General features: G+C 39.4%; 1 protein-coding gene across 8 annotated transcripts in view; it reads right to left on the bottom strand.

Moving 5' to 3' along the window:
- Positions 1-13,228, bottom strand: part of NCKAP5 (NCK associated protein 5) — a 409,981-nt gene that overhangs the window by 131,151 nt on the left and 265,602 nt on the right. For all 8 annotated transcript variants that reach the window (XM_064451091.1, XM_064451093.1, XM_064451092.1 and 5 more), the window contains one exon: positions 4,452-4,601. In XM_064451091.1, coding sequence (XP_064307161.1) covers positions 4,452-4,601 — 150 coding nt within the window. The remainder of the gene's footprint in view (positions 1-4,451; positions 4,602-13,228) is intronic.

The raw sequence follows: 13,228 nt of genomic DNA, 5'->3' as shown, positions 1-13,228 counted from the left end.
TTGTTATTTGTCATCTGTTTCATTTGATTAGAAATGTATGGTATTTATCAGTCAGGACAGTGGAAACAGAATTTGCTGTAAATGGTAAAGGATGTAAAAGATTATAGGTAAAAGGAGCAATGGGAGAATATGTATATATATTTCTTATCAAAGTACATGATAGCTTTCATTTGGGCTGACTACAAAGACACTGTATTATACTGATTCATATTGTTCAGTGAGAAAATTTCTAGGTTAAACAGAAGTTAATAAAACCTAAAGAGTATTACAGAAATTTATTGCGGAAAACATTTAACAGCACCCAAGCATAAGAAAAAAAAAAGAGAAAGAAATGTTAAACACAACTCCACTGATACGGAAGCCACTTAAAGAAAGTTTTCTGTGAAAATGAAGCCTCAACCCTTTTTTCACACTTAGATTTCATAACCTGCTGGTCCATATCCAACAGTTGAAATGACTACAGTTTTCCTCACATTGCCAGAAATTCTTGAAGAAAACCACCATTCCCCTCATATCTGCCATGTGAGTACTCCAGGAAGGGCAAAAACGATTTATTTCATGTATGGAGCAGGAATATTCTTCCCACACAGACATTCAAAAGAAAAGAAACTAAATAATCTACTATGTTGTATATGTACTGGCTACTACCATTTATCCCTGTGCCAGTCGATAGCTTGTCTCTTTTAGTACTTGATTCACTTGAAACTTAGCTCAGAGTTATCCAACTTTTTTTTGTTTTAATGTGACCAGTCAAGAGAAGTTACTAACCAGAGAAGAAACCTTACCTGCTGAATCCAAACTTTTATATAACAAAAACATGACACCACTTGCTCGAACTTTTCCCTAGATGTACACTGTAATACATTGGAATATACTCATATATACATACATACATACAGTCTCTCATTTCAAAAGAAGCTCACACTAGCAATAGGACAATGAATATAGGTAGGAAGGAAGGATGGAATAATTTTACAATGCTCTAACAGACTAGGCTCCATCTTGTCATGAGCTACACTTGTGTAACAAGCAAATATGAAGAGATACTAAAAGATTTCTTAAAAGTGCTGACATTCATTAAATTACATTATTAGGCATGAATGGATTAGGTTCTACATTTTGACTATTACTTTTACTAGGTCCTGTGTATAGGCAGTCTTCAGATTCTACAGCACACAGATGGAGGACCAGCTTTAGAAAGTACTTTATTAGATTTTATTAATTGTGTATGATACAGTAACATCTAATCATGTAAAGTAAGATTAAAGATTCTGACACCCACAGCACAGGAACTAACAAACAGCAATTTTTTGTTCCTTTCTATGTAGACTAATAAAATATTTAGAATAATTACTCTGCAAATAGTAAAGGATTAGAACTGCTAATTGCATAGAACTTAAAAAAAGTATATCTCTTAATTAATAAGCCATAGAATCTTTGACATTACAATTTATATTCTTCAAGAGAAAAATCAAGTGCAAGAATATATAACATTAAACAACACACAATCAACAACACTTTGTTTTAATTATCTAGGGCCACAATTAATGTCAGCCCTGCAGTTCATCTTTCTACTTTGATAGCTCCTTAGACTATTTACGTAGACTGATACTTTCCCTGGGAAACTTATGGAATGAATCCTCCTGGGGGCCATCACAAGTCAAATGAAGCACATGATTGGGAAAAGCCAACATGGCTTCACTAGCGGCAGATTGTGCTTGACAAACCTGGTGGCCTTCTATGACAAAGTTGACAAAGTGTCTGGTTGACATGGGGTGGGCAGTGGACATTGTCTACCTGGACTTCTCCAAGGCCTTTGATACAGTCCCCCACAGTCTCCTCCTGGAGAAATTGATGCGTTATGGCCTAGACAAGTGGTCTGTGCAGTGGGTGGGGAACTGGCTGACAGGCCGCACCCAAAGGGCGGTGATAAATGGCTCCTTTTCCAAGTGGCAACCTGTCACTAGTGGAGTCCCCCAGGGATCGATATTGGGCCCAATCTTATTCAACATCTTTATAAGTGATCTGGATAACGGGATCAAGTGTACCCTGATGAAGTTTGCTGATGACACCAAATGGAGTGGGGAAGTAGACGCTCCAGAAGGGAGAGCCGCTCTGCAGGGAGATCCAGATAGGCTGGAAGAGTGGGCCAGCAAGAGCCTTATGAAGTTCAACAAGGACAAGTGTAAGATCATGCACCTGGGAAGACATAATCCAGGAGTGCAGCACAGACTGGGATCCACCTGGCTGGAGAGCAGCTCTGTGGAAAAGGACCTGGGGGTCCTGGTGGGCAGGAAGCTCAACATGAGCGAACAGTGTGCTGCTGCGGCCAAGAAGGCCAGCAGGGGTGCTGGGTTGCATCAATAAGGGCATCACCAGCAGAGAGAAAGAAGTCATTATCCCGCTCTACTCAGCGCTTGCCAGGCCACACCTGGAGTACTGTGTACAGGTCTGGTCCCCGCTATACAAAAAGGATGTGGACAGGCTGGAAGGGGTCCAGAGAAGGGCCACCAAGATGATCAAAGGACTGGGAAGCTGCCATATGAGGATAGGCTGGGAGAGCTGGGTTTGTTCAGCCTTGAGAAAAGGAGGCTCAGAGGGGATCTCACCACCATGTACCAGTACTTAAGGGGTAGCTACAAAGAAGATGGAGACTCCCTTTTTACAAGGAGTCACATGGAGAGGACAAGGGGGAATGGACACAAGTTGCTCTTGGGGAGATTCCGACTGGACACCAGAGGGAAATTTTTCACAGTGAGGACAGTCACCATTGGAATAATGTCCCCAGGGAAGTGGTTGACTCGGCCACGTTGGACACCTTCAAGAGTCGTCTGGACAGGGTGCCGGGCCATCTTGTCTAGACTGTGCTCTTCCTAGAAAGGTTGGACTAGATGATCCCTGAGGTCCCTTCCAACCTGTGATTCTGTGATTCTGTGATACTTGAAGTACGGCATACCATATTACGTGTATTTGAACAAGCCACTGCACAACACTGACGTCAGTAAGGAGACCTATTCACTGACCTTCCAGAACTAGATTCTGTCTGTCTATAACGATATGTTATGTATCTGGGTGGTTTGCCAGAACTGATAAAGGTTGTGACATTATTGAACAACTTCCTAACAACTGAGGACATAAAGAACTGCAACCGTCAGGCAGACCAATTAAGAACAAGGCAAAGCAATCATGCATATTTGGAAATAGAAGACTACAAGGAACTTACGGTCATCCTCCATCGACAGATAAAGCAAGACTATAATAAACTGTACATTTATCAGACTTCTATGGGCCTTAAAAATTTAGTATCATGGGTTTCTTTTCTCAGGGCAAAATTAATATTAAACATGTTTATTTTAAAAACAGCCTAAGGTTTTAAAGGAAAGAAAAATTGCAAAGACCGCCTATTCCTTTCAGATTTCAGATTCTGGATTTGGATCCAAATACAATTGTAACTGTTCATGGTTTACTTTTAACAAAGACCTCCAAAACAAAAATCCAGACTCTTCATTTAATCAGAGTACAACTCAAAATAAAAACTATGATACAAAGAGCCTTCACATTTAATCAAAAATGTATAGGCCCAGTGATGAAGCCTTCATTTACCGAGACCCTACATACGCAAAATGCCACTAATATCATTCTACAGCGTTAACTTATCTGTACATATAACACTACATAGATACTTGAATGGAATAAAATAGGGGAAACACTTGAAAAGTTAAAAATACACCTTTGTATTTGTTCAAATTTATATTAAAATATGCACAGTCTTATTTTTTTATACACATGAAGCCCATGCTTCTATCAAGGAGCACAAAATAAGTTCACATACATAGCAGTTACAGTCTGACCTGCACCTTGTCCATGGTTGCCTAACTAAACTTTAAAACTTTTCCTCTAGTTAGGAATTACCACAAGGTGCGCTATTTTGCACATCTTAATTTTCCATAAATGTACTCAAAATATAGAGTGTGCTGTACTCCATGTAGTCTACAAGAAAATAGATTTTCCACAATCTAGCTGTAAAAAGACCTGAGCTCTCCCAAGCAAGCAGTCCAGCAATTAAAAGTTGAGCAATAAACTACAATGAAGCAACACTGGTTTTATGGCAGTTGTTAAAACCACCTATATTAGTCTTACAATATTAATAATTGAAGCAAAACCAGTAAAAGCAATTTTTATTATTAAATGTTCTCAACTGAATTAAAATAATGTATTAAGTTCTTTTTAAAGATATCTGATGCTCAGCATTAGAGAGGGATCCTTTCAGTTGTTCTAAGACCAAGGTTCTTGTTCATCCTTGGTAAATGAATCATAAAAAAATACCGCATAACATGAGTACAGGTGAACTGTGAAAGATTAGATTAATACTTTAGGGTGATTCAGTGCAAATAAATTAATGTGGTAGGGGGAGGGTGGTATTTTAAGTGTGAAACCATTGTACTTCTTACCTCCAGAGCTTTCAAACGCTCCAGTAGCAATTTTGTCTTTTCTTTTTCCTCTTCAGTGCTACTGCTTTCACTTCTTGAATCTTCATCTGCCAGCGTGTGAATTTTTTCCTTGCCTTCTTTACATTTTCTACTGTCTTCTGACAGCTTTTCCTGAAATAGTTTTTTAAAATGTCATTACTCACAGGTGGAAATGAAGTTAACTATGTAAATAGCTTTGAATCTTCCTTGTATATGAATGAAAAAAGACAGAGCGAGTTGCTGGTTATGTGATTACAGTACTAAATAAGAGGAGTCATGAAGGGTCTATGAAACATGCAGCTATGCCAGTTTTGTAAAAGTGCACACACAACTGCTACATCTACTTAACATTTTTGAAAAGTGGAACTCATCATCTTTTTAACAAAATAACTTGCAGTTTCTTCTTCAAAAGTTGCAATGAAAATTAAGCATACCAGCTTTCAGTGGAAGAATTTTTCCTTTGAGATATAAAGCAGTTTATTGAGGAAAAGCTAACATATGTTCGTGCCTAATGTATTTCACCTTTCTTCATCTAGAGCTAATATTTGAATTACTAAATAATGTGCTGAGAACCAAGCTACCACTTGAATACTGATTTAAGATCTACACTAATATATAAATGGAGAGAATCAAACTGACAGCAAAATTTTCCGAAGTGCCCCAGTCTATACAAGTCAGTCAGACCGGGTTATTATTAGCAGCTGCTACCGAGTGGACTATGGCTGCTGAGTTTTACAAGAGGCCTATAAAAATCATAGGATTGAACAGTGAAACCTACTAACTCCATTAATTAAGTGTCCAAGTTCTCTGTTGAGAGAGATATAGAGGAAGCAACACATCCAGACTACAAGCAGGCAATGTAAAATATTGCCCAAAACGACATGGCAAGCATAAGGGGATAAAAGAGAACTACACAGATGTACAGAGTGAATCATCATCTGAGTGCAACACAAAGTGGACAGTCGCTACCTTGTAAACCATGTTCTCTAACTGTATAAGCAGATGCAGTGTGACAACTAAAGAGAAGATTAAGAATGGAAAATGTGAGGTAAATCAACATTAAATAATGGGTGTCAACACAAATCTGGAGACGTCCTTTAATGAGCATTTAGTTTTCTTTGTGTCTTTTTGATAGTTCTTATATACAGAGGTACACACTTTCATGATCTTTGGGTTAGTCTATAAGTGAGATGTATTTCCTGTAACTACTACAGAACACAAACTCTGTCTAAGCATAAAAGTATGTATTTTCATGAAGAACCAGTCCAGCTTGAATAACTGTGCAAACATAACTCTTTGAGAGTTAACAGCAAGACATTATCTTAATTAAAACTCATAAACACAACTGAATTAAAAAGCAGCACTGTGAATCACATTTCTAACAATGTCTTTTTTAGATATTGACTAGCTTAGAAATTGACTATTACTATGTTAAAACGTTAATCAAGAATCAATTTTATAAGCTATGGGCTTAATCACTGAATACTCTTACACAAACCATGAGACACAGATCTCATTCTGAGCTTCAAAACATAGATGTCAAAGAGCCAATCCATCAAGTTTCCAGCATTAGTACTACCCTGATCACAGAGGAATCATATATGTAGCAATTGGTTTTGTTTTTTTTTCTTCCTCACTTGCCACTCACTGGTGCAACAATCAAGCATCTGTAAAAAAGCCATTGAACAAACCATTTTCCCTTCAAGTTGCCCTGATGAGCGTATTGACATAAAACACTTCGATGAACTTAGGAAAAACAATTGGCAAAAGTATCTCTTTGATGTAATTCAAAGACAATAATTTTTAGGAGAGAGTGTGACATGAATTATATGTGGCTAACAATGGAAGAAAATACAAACCCCTGCACAGGGTCACCTTTTCTGCTAAAACTAAAAGGCAGCAATTTCAAAGGACAGCTAGAAGAAAGCATAGGTTATGACATTTCATCACAGAAAGGGGAGTAATGCAACCTCTCACGGAGTAAATCCCAGTCACCTGAAGAAGTAGCCCATTCATCTTCTAATTACAAAATCTGATGAACTTTGCACACTAGTGGCATAATCAAGAATACACAACCTGTTTTATTCTGATGTGCACTAGAATACCTCAATATACTTATTACTGTTAACCCTGCTTAAGTGTTTAAGTACTACAGCTCACATATTTTCAAAACTAGTTTATTACTAAATGAGTTTCAGTGTTTCAGGCACGGGCTAAAAAGGTCCCTGATATGTCACCTACCTGTAAAACCTGCAGAACAGAGGAAAAAATTACTAACCTTAGAAACTGTGCTTAGTCATGCAATTGGTTGTCCTGTCACTTTAACCAGTTCTACCCGGGTGACATACAGAAAGAGTAGAGTAGAAAATTCACACTCAAGAAAGCAAAGAAAACAGGTACTTCTTAAACACCCTTTGTGCTTAAAGTCAAGTCAACTAAGAGGGAGGATGACAAAGGCTTTTGGAACAACAGAATCCTCTTAAGAGTGAAAAATCTGCTAGTATCAAAGGCAGCTGCCTGCTGGGGGGAGGCAGGAAGGGGCAGAGAGGGAGTTGCAAGAAGAAATGTGTATTTCCTGTGCGATGTTGATCAAAGCCTACAGAAAGCTCTGTATTGAGCACGCTGAAGGTAGCAAACAATGGTGTAGAGCAGCTTATTCCTTTTTTTCCCTAGATTCCTATACTTCTTGTGTTACCTCAACTGAACACCACATTTTGAATCTTCTAAACAGCTTCTGTTGTATGCCTCACACATTGCACAATTAAAGGCAGGCTGGGTTTTCAAGCTGAATAGTAAAACGCTCTCCAGGTCAGAAGTCCAGCAAAGGCAGAGTAAATGCTATCCTGCTGATCAATCATTTCTGTGAAAAGGTAACAGGTGGAAATGGTACCTTGGAAGTAAGCTGGACAGAAAAAAATAAAAACGAGAGAAAGAAAAAATGGCAAAAAAGCAACAACCCAGCTCTTTGTCTCCCCAGACCAATAGGAGTTTAAGACACATGCCTGTACCATCAGAGGATGCTGATGAGAATTCTACAGTAAAGGCTCATCTATATCTCTAACGTTGATTGTCAACAAAGGGGCAATAAAAATACTAAATATTCCAATTTTACTAAAAGGAAGCTAGGATTATGCTGCTCACTGTAGACTTGTTCCCACGGAAATAATGAGAAATTTATAATCAAGTCCCACATTGTGTAAGCTTCCCAAGCTGGTTTAAACTGTCATTGCTTTTCTGAAACCAAGAGTATTTTGCAAATCTAAAATGACATCCTGCCCTAACCATTATTTCTAAATATTTAGTTTGTTCTATAAATCAAAAAAAAAAGTACACTGATGATGAACCCTTTGATCAAACACTATAGGCCCTATAGCCAATAGAAAACAACAGATGAAAACAGACCCTGCAGTCTGGAAATGGCAAGCTTTCTAGAATCAATGAGAAGATATAAATCAGTGAAGACATTGATCTATGAAGCTGTACAACGCAGCGACCTGACTGAGACTTATCAGAAAGCTGGTTTTCAGTTAGGTGAAGTAAGAAGGAGCAGTATAATACTTCTTTCCACTAATAAATAAAACTAAGAACAATAAATTAAGGGAGCAGGAAATCCACCTGAAATTCCAAATGAAAATTAACTGGAATTTGTAGAATGCAAAGAAATACTTAGAATATAAAGCCAATCTTCTCCCTTCCACCCATCTTTCAGAATACTGAACATGAAAGTGTTTTCACTGTTTATAAACAAAAGAAGTAACTACACTGATAGAAAAGTTCATATGGAAGCTTTCAAAGGATAAGAGACCAAACTGCCTATTTCAGGAATTACCTCTGTATTGGGTTTGTGTGGCAGGGTTTTGGTAGCAGTGGGACTACAGGGGTGACTTCTGTGAGAAGCTGCCAGAAGCTTCCCCCGTGTCCGACAGAGCCAATGCCAGCCAGCTCAAGATGGACCCTCCATTGGCCAAGGCTGAGCCCATCAGTGACAGTGGTAGCGGCTCTGTCATAACATGGTTATGAAGGTGGGGGGTGAGGAAACCTGCCCAACTGCAGCCAAGAGAGGAGTGAGAATATGTGAGAGGAACAACCCTGCAGACACCAAGGTCAGTGAAGAAGGAGGGGGAGGAGGTGCTCCAGGTGCCGGAGCAGAGATTCCCTTGCAGCCTCTGATGAAGACCATGGTGAGGCAGGCTGTGCTCCTGCTGCCCATGGAGGTTAGCAGGGCAGCAGATATCCACCTGCAGCACCTGGGGGACCCCACACCAAAGCAGGCAGATGCCTGAAGGCAGCTGTGACCCCGGGGGAAGCCCACGCTGGAGCAGGCTCCTGGCAGGACCTGTGGCCCCTGGAGAGAGGAGCCTGCGCTGGAGCAGGTTTGCTGGCAGGACTTGTGACCCCACGGGGGACCCACACTGGAGCAGCCTGTTCCTGAAGGGCTGCACCCCGAGGAAGGGACCCACGCTGGAGCAGGTCATGAAGAACTGCAGCCTGTGGGAAGGACCCACGTTGGAGAAGTTTGTGGAGGACTGTCTCCCCTGGGAGGGACCCCACGCTGGAGCAGGGGAAGAGTGTGAGGAGTCCTGCCCCTGAGGAGGAAGGGGTGGCAGAGACAGCATGTGATTAACTGTCTACAGCCCCCATTCCCCGTCCCCCTGCGCTGCTTGTGGGGAGGAGGGAGAGAATTTGGGAGTAAAGTTGAGCTTGGAAAGAAGGGAGGAGTGGGGGAAGGTGTTTTAAGATTTAGGTTTTATTTCTCATTACCCTACTCTGATTTGATTCGTAATAAATTAAACTAATTTCCCCAAGTTGAGTCAGTTTTGCCCATGACAGTAATTGCTGAGTGATCTCCCTGTCCTTATCTCAACCCACAAGCCTTTTGTTATATTTTCTCTCTCCCATCCAGCTGGGGAGGGGAGGGATAGAGCAGTTTTGGGCACCTGGCATCCACCCAGGGTCAACCTCCCACAGCCTCCTCCTTCACCCCAAGAAAGGCAAAAGGCTGCTGACCTTCTGGACACAGAGTTAGTTGTGGGGATGCCTTTCCTCTAAGACTCATCACTTTGTCAAGGAACAGACAAGTATCAAAGAGATGCTTAGCCAGCTATTTCTTAACCATTATTATTTCAGAAATTATTGTACTTTTAAAATTTTACTGGTAGTGCCATCAGTTGTCTGTTCTTCTCCCTTTCTTCTTTCTTCAGATGCTTTCTAGGAATTATATGCACACAGAAAAAAAAACTGGAAAATTATGAACTCACTTTAAAATATTTCAATTTGTAACTATGAAATTTCAAATCAAGAAGAGTAAGCGTCAGATGACATGAAGAAAGAAAGAAGGTAGCTAGCAAAAATCTGTTTAGATTTTCTTTTTTACAATGAAAACCATGATTAGGCACTAATTGGAATAAGGGCTCTTTCTGATAGTAATGACAAATAGATATGAAATGATCATATAATACCCCAGGTAACTCATGTTCTAATTCTTCCTAATTTGAGATTTTACAAGAAAGGAACTACCTAGCCAAGGAAGAAGCCTTTAAGAAAACAAAAATCATTAACACCATTCACCAGCAGACGGGCTTCCACGGGAGGAGACCAAACGGAACCAGCAGCAGCACAGCACCAGCCTCTGCTCTGAGCAACAGGAAATGCAAAGTCCTGCCCAGGGGAGGAATATCCACACGCACCAGTAGAGACTGGGAGCCAACTGCACAGGAAGGTGTCTGTTGCAGGGAAGAAAGAAGACGGAGCCAGTCTCTTGGAAGCAGCATGATGAAAAGACCAGATACAATGGACACAGCTTGGAACATGAGAAATTGCAATTAGATTTTAGGACCATCCCCCTCCTATTTTTCCCCCATGAGGGTGGTCAAATGGTCACTGGAACAGGCTACCCAGGGAGGTTCCTGAATCATGGAGATATTGCAAAGTTCACTGGACAAGTGGCTATAATAATACAACGTAGCATAATCTAATCCTGATATCACTGCATCTGGACTCTACAGTACTGACTATAAACAGCAATCTTTCACAAGGATGTGTGACAAAATACTGCTTGAACCAAACAAGAAGTTTAAAAAAAGATCAAGATCTTTGAAATGCTGATTTTCCCAATGAGCATTGGATGACATGAAATGCTTGTCTGGAAACTGGTAAGTAATAATTAGAGATGACATCTTTGCATATAGAAGCTAAAGATCATTTTCATGTGATAAACACAAGTCCTCCAGAGAAGTGAAGTGTTTCAGATGCAATGTGGTAAAGATCCCTCAGATACAAACGATCTCTATTTCAATTTTGGGTGTCAGCTTGTGATGCCTAAGTGTTGGGTTGGTTCCCCCCCCCCCCCCCCCCCCCAATTCCTTTAATTCTTCAACTTCTGCAATTTATTAGAGACAACGGTTTTATAAAGGTTACAAATTCAAATTCTTCTGAGTCATGCCTGCAATTTTCCAAAACCACATTTTAATCATATGTTTAACCCAAGAATAAAATATACGTAGGATATATAATTAAACAAGGCTTATGATTGCTCATAGCCACTTATTTAAGAAAAAAACCCGAAACGATTCATAATGTAGTTATTACCAGATCGTATACAGAGGCAACAGTAACAGGCATCCAAGAACACAATCAATACTGAATCCGAGCTAGGTGGCTAACTCAGCATCTCAAAACATTTAGCACTTTCATGGTGTCTCAGGAGCCTCCATAGGACTTTCTAAATAAGATATTTACTAAATAGTTATATTTCAGTGACTGAATTTGGTGATCCAGGTACACTACACTACATTTCTAACACTCCTGCTATAATAAAGGCAGACTCTTAACCTCCAAACCCAAATGGCAATTTACAAATCCATATACAGAATTGTTTATGTAATAATAAATTGTGAATGTTTTTTCTTGCAAGGCCATTCTCTAGTCTTGATGTATTCTTAGATGATATACTTTCAGTGTTATTTCCACTGCAGACCTCCTAGTGTTCAGCACTATTCTTCACTGTGAGTGAGCAATATGAAATGAGAATTTTCAACCGTTGATGTAGATAAAAACCATAGATGAGGCTTTCTTTGTACTTTCATGAAAAAACAGCCCCAAGCCATGCACGAGCAGCTCAGTCTGACTGCATAAGCTGAAAAAAGGCAGCAATTGCTCAAAGGACTATTGATGTAAAATTCCAACAAGGTTAAAATTGTTTTCCAGTGGCACCTTGCTCCCCTTTCTCCCCCCACCATGACTTTTTTCCCTTAATCTTAATTAACCCTCATTTACTGTGGCTCAATCCCTCTTAAATATGGCCTTTGAAATTTTTCAGTATCTTCTGATATGCTTTATAGCCATTTTCACTGAGATGTATAAGACATTTGTATGTTAAGTAGGAGCAATGTGAAGACTGATGAATTCATGGAGTTTCCTGCAATAGGGGTGGCCACTGATATCACTTTGACCTGAGTATGTCTGTTCCATCTGCAGTTTTTTTTTTTTTAATTTTCTTTATTTGCTAATGGGAATCCCACTAAACACCATGACCCAGGTTTGAAGAAAAACCATAACTGAACAAACAAGTTAGAATGCAGAAAAAAATTTACATGTAACTAAAGAGTACATTCTAAATTATATCCAAGTATAAGGCTACAACTATGACTTCTGGTTTTACCTTGCTCACTTCTATCTATGTATTCAGCTATTTTCTCTTGCTTTATTTTCTCTCAGTGGAAGGATAGACTAAAATATAGCTTTGCGTTAGCTAGCACATCAGCGAGTGTAACTGTAATATATTTTTGTTTAGCTAACAACACTTGTTCAGACAAGGTGACCAAAATTGAAGGAAAAGAAAGGAATGCACATACATCACAAAATTTTATAGAAACATCCCAAATTGTTCACAGTTTAACATTACCGTTGTCAGGAAAAACAAATAAAATTCTTCTTTGTCATCTCTGGATTTCACTTACAAAGCGAACAGAGTAAGCAGTAACATTCCCCAGATTAAATACATGTGATGGATAAGAGAACAAAGTACTTTCTTTACATTTCTGATATGAGCCTCCTACCACTCAATATCAATATAAATGTACTACGTATTAATCAAAACACTTCTCACTAGTACAAACTATCACCCCTATTGAACAGTTCTGCAGTAACATTAATAAATTTCCTGATGATGCTTTTATTGGCTCTTCATGCATCCAAAACATCTATTGCTTTTGAAAAAGTTCAGATCATAAAGGACTGTAAAAGAAGAAAACCTTCACAGTAAAGTTCACTGCTAAGTGTACTTATCATGTCAGTAAGAGTAGATGGAGATTTTTGTCTTCAGGTCCCCAGCTGAACATCAGTCCAGGGTGCCAAAGTGAACTAGGCTAACCTCGCAACCAAATACTGCTGTTGACACCATCCTACCTTGAGTGAACGGATATTCATATTATCAACAGCACCCTCACCCCCGGCACTTTGTCTGTCATAAATGAAATCAAAGACTGACCATTCTGGAGGTTACTCATCCAAGCCAGGTTTCAGGCACAGTGGTGCAGTAGCTCACTGTGTATTTTATTCTATTGCTCTTTCAAAACGGAAGACATCAGCTACACTGAATAGCAAAGTTATCATCAGAAAAAGAAAACTGTTCTAGAAGCTAAGCTGTTCCTTCTTCATATGTGCATATATGATATTGTGAGAAGAATATGTGGTGTGATTTTTCATGCAGATATTCTCTTATAAATTGGCTCATTATAGTACCGTACTTAAAGTAATCA

Source organism: Phalacrocorax carbo, chromosome 5 (genome assembly GCF_963921805.1).
Source record: "Phalacrocorax carbo chromosome 5, bPhaCar2.1, whole genome shotgun sequence".
NCBI lineage: Eukaryota > Metazoa > Chordata > Aves > Suliformes > Phalacrocoracidae > Phalacrocorax > Phalacrocorax carbo.
The sequence above is the reverse complement of the archived record's forward strand: the minus strand, read 5'-3'. Positions and strand labels throughout refer to the sequence as shown.